This window comes from Buceros rhinoceros, unplaced genomic scaffold (assembly GCF_000710305.1).
Source record: "Buceros rhinoceros silvestris isolate BGI_N320 unplaced genomic scaffold, ASM71030v1 scaffold45702, whole genome shotgun sequence".
In the NCBI taxonomy this organism is placed as follows: domain Eukaryota; kingdom Metazoa; phylum Chordata; class Aves; order Bucerotiformes; family Bucerotidae; genus Buceros; species Buceros rhinoceros.
This window is the reverse complement of record NW_010400337.1, coordinates 1-2,341: the sequence shown is the minus strand read 5'-3', so window position 1 is coordinate 2,341 and position 2,341 is coordinate 1. Positions and strand designations below refer to the sequence as shown.

The 2,341-nt window shown below is 61.8% G+C and overlaps 1 protein-coding gene across 1 annotated transcript in view; it reads left to right on the top strand.

Annotated features, from left to right (window-relative positions):
* UNC13D (unc-13 homolog D (C. elegans)) overlaps positions 1 to 1,954 on the top strand; it is a gene marked incomplete at both ends in the record, with an annotated part of 5,433 nt that extends 3,479 nt beyond the window's left edge. Inside the window, 7 exons of the mRNA XM_010131801.1 lie at positions 13 to 188; positions 364 to 432; positions 780 to 859; positions 1,094 to 1,199; positions 1,267 to 1,338; positions 1,447 to 1,530; positions 1,834 to 1,954. Of these exons, the coding sequence (XP_010130103.1) occupies positions 13 to 188; positions 364 to 432; positions 780 to 859; positions 1,094 to 1,199; positions 1,267 to 1,338; positions 1,447 to 1,530; positions 1,834 to 1,954 (708 nt within the window). The remainder of the gene's footprint in view (positions 1 to 12; positions 189 to 363; positions 433 to 779; positions 860 to 1,093; positions 1,200 to 1,266; positions 1,339 to 1,446; positions 1,531 to 1,833) is intronic.
* Positions 1,955 to 2,341: the final 387 nt, after the last annotated feature.

The following is a 2,341-nucleotide window of genomic DNA, read 5'->3' as shown; positions in this document are numbered from 1 at the left end:
ACCAAGAGGCAGTGCGGCTGTTGTCCCTGAAGCTGCCGGTGCAGCTGGACTGGGCACAGCTGGAGCAGCGCACAGGGGCCGTCATCGACCAGCAGCAGATCCAGCACACGCTGCACAACCAGCTCGACAGCACCGTCTCCTGCCTGGACCACGAGGTCCAGGACGTGGTGAAAGCCCTGGCCACCAAGGTGACCACCTGCCACTGCTCCCCCTTGGCCCTTGCCTGGACCGAAGCAGGGAGGTTTCACCTAAGGGGCCCTGGAGCCCACAGTGCTCCTGCGATGGACACAAGGTGGACCTGGGCATGGGGAGGCTGGTGCAGAGGGCAAAGCCCAAGCGCTTCTGTGCATTTGTCCCCGGCAGCTGGAAAAGGGCATCGCCAGACACATCCAGGAGCTCTCATCTTCTAACGACACCCAGGAGCCTGAGGATGTAAGTACCTGGCCTGGTCCCTCCTGGCCTGTCTTCTCTGGGCAGTTGTGAATAACCCTTGACTACTTGGTGGAGGCCTTCCCCACCTCTCCCTGACCCACACCTGGGGCACAGGACACACTAGTAGTGGGGTCAAGGCCGCCATATGCTTTGTTTGATGCCAACATCAGCAGCAGGACCAGTCCGGACACAGCCTGCCCACGTCCTCGCTGTGGGAGGGAGCCCTTCCAGACCCCTCCTCTGCCCTGCTGGCTCCAGCCAGCAATGCTCTGTCCCTCTTCCCACTGTGCCCTGCTGGATATGCTCCACCCCGTGCCCTCCCCGACACCCCTCTGCTCTCGCTGCAGTCCATCGCCCCACTCATGAAGTTCCTGGAGTCGGAGCTGCAGTATCTCAATGAGCATCTGGTCCAGGAGAACTTCAAAAGGTGACCAGGGCCCTGGTGTTGTGTGGTGGAGGCCAGCAGCTCTCCCATCCCTTGTCAGGAGGTCCCTCTTGGCATGGGGCACCCCAGGCCTGTGGGGCTCAGGAACACCCTACTTTGGGGCTGGCTGCTCAGCCCAGCGGGATGAGCTGGTTCCCTCTGGGGCTTTGCAAAGCCCCTTGGCCAAGGACCAAACCCTGGACCCCAGCTCACAGCCTTCCTCCCTCACCCCCACAGCCTCCTCGCTCTGCTCTGGCATCACACCTTGTCCGTGCTGTCGGCAGCAGCGGGGCAGCAGGTCCGTTCGGCTCAGCATTACAAGAAGCTGCACTGTGCCTTGAAGGTACCACCGGGGAATGGGGCGGGTTTCCCCGTGTGTGGATGCCACCTAACGGCATCCTTCTCCCCAGAGCCTGGAGCTGTGCTTCCACGCCGAGGGCTGCGGGTTGCCACTGGAGACCCTGCACACTGAAGCCTTCCTGGTACGGGGTGCTGGGGAGAGGGGGAGTCCCCAAGGGTTTCCCTTGGGTTGTCTCCAGGGAGGGCATCCCATCCATGCGCTTGACTGTCACCTCTCGTGCTCCCTGCAGAGGCTGGAGACCCCCCTGGCCCTCTGCTCTGCCACCAGCCGCAAACTCATCCAGAAATACTTCAGCAACAGGATCCAGCAGCAGGTAAGAGTCAGGATGCTGCCCCCAGCCCCTTCCTTCCCACATCACACCCCTGCACATGCAGGGCTGCCCAGCTCAGCCTGCCTGTGGAAACACGGGATTTCCCCACCACCATCCCATCCCTGGTGATGTTGGGGCTGGTTTTGCCCCAGCGGTGGGCAGGAGAGGGCTCGATTTCATCCCAGAGGATGACCATCACCTCCCACGGTACCCTAAGATGCCCACTCAGCCTCCAGAGGACCCTGGGCATCTTCTCCATGAGGATGCTGAGAGGCAGCACCCTTATTCTTGTACCCCACCGCTCAGCTGGACACTAGCTCAGAGAAGTACGGGTCTGTGACGATCAAAGCCCTGTACCGCCCTTCGGAACAGAAACTCCACGTGGAAGTGCTCAACGCCGCCAACCTCATCCCGCTGGACTCCAACGGTGGGTGTGAGTGGGCTGGGGAGCTCCACCGCCCCGGACTCCCTGTCCTCGGTCCCTGAAAACCCCTGGGTAGGAGAGGTGCTGGGTTAACAGGACTCTGTCTTGACTGACTTTTGCATGCAAGGAGGGGGATTTGGGGAAGAAGGGGGTGTACGGTGGTCCAAGGAGATGTGGCAGGCAGGACGAGGCAGGACACTGCCCGCATCCCACTGCCTTCACTTTGCAGCACAGGCAGCAGCCAGGGCAGGGGGCTTTGTCCATCGTGCAAACCGTGTCTCGGACGAAAGAACGTACTTCAGGGTGACAAGGGACAGTGTCCGGGGTGGGGTGTCATTTGGGGAGGTGTCCAGGAGAGGTCACTCCTCTTGCAGCCACCCGAGGCCGCTC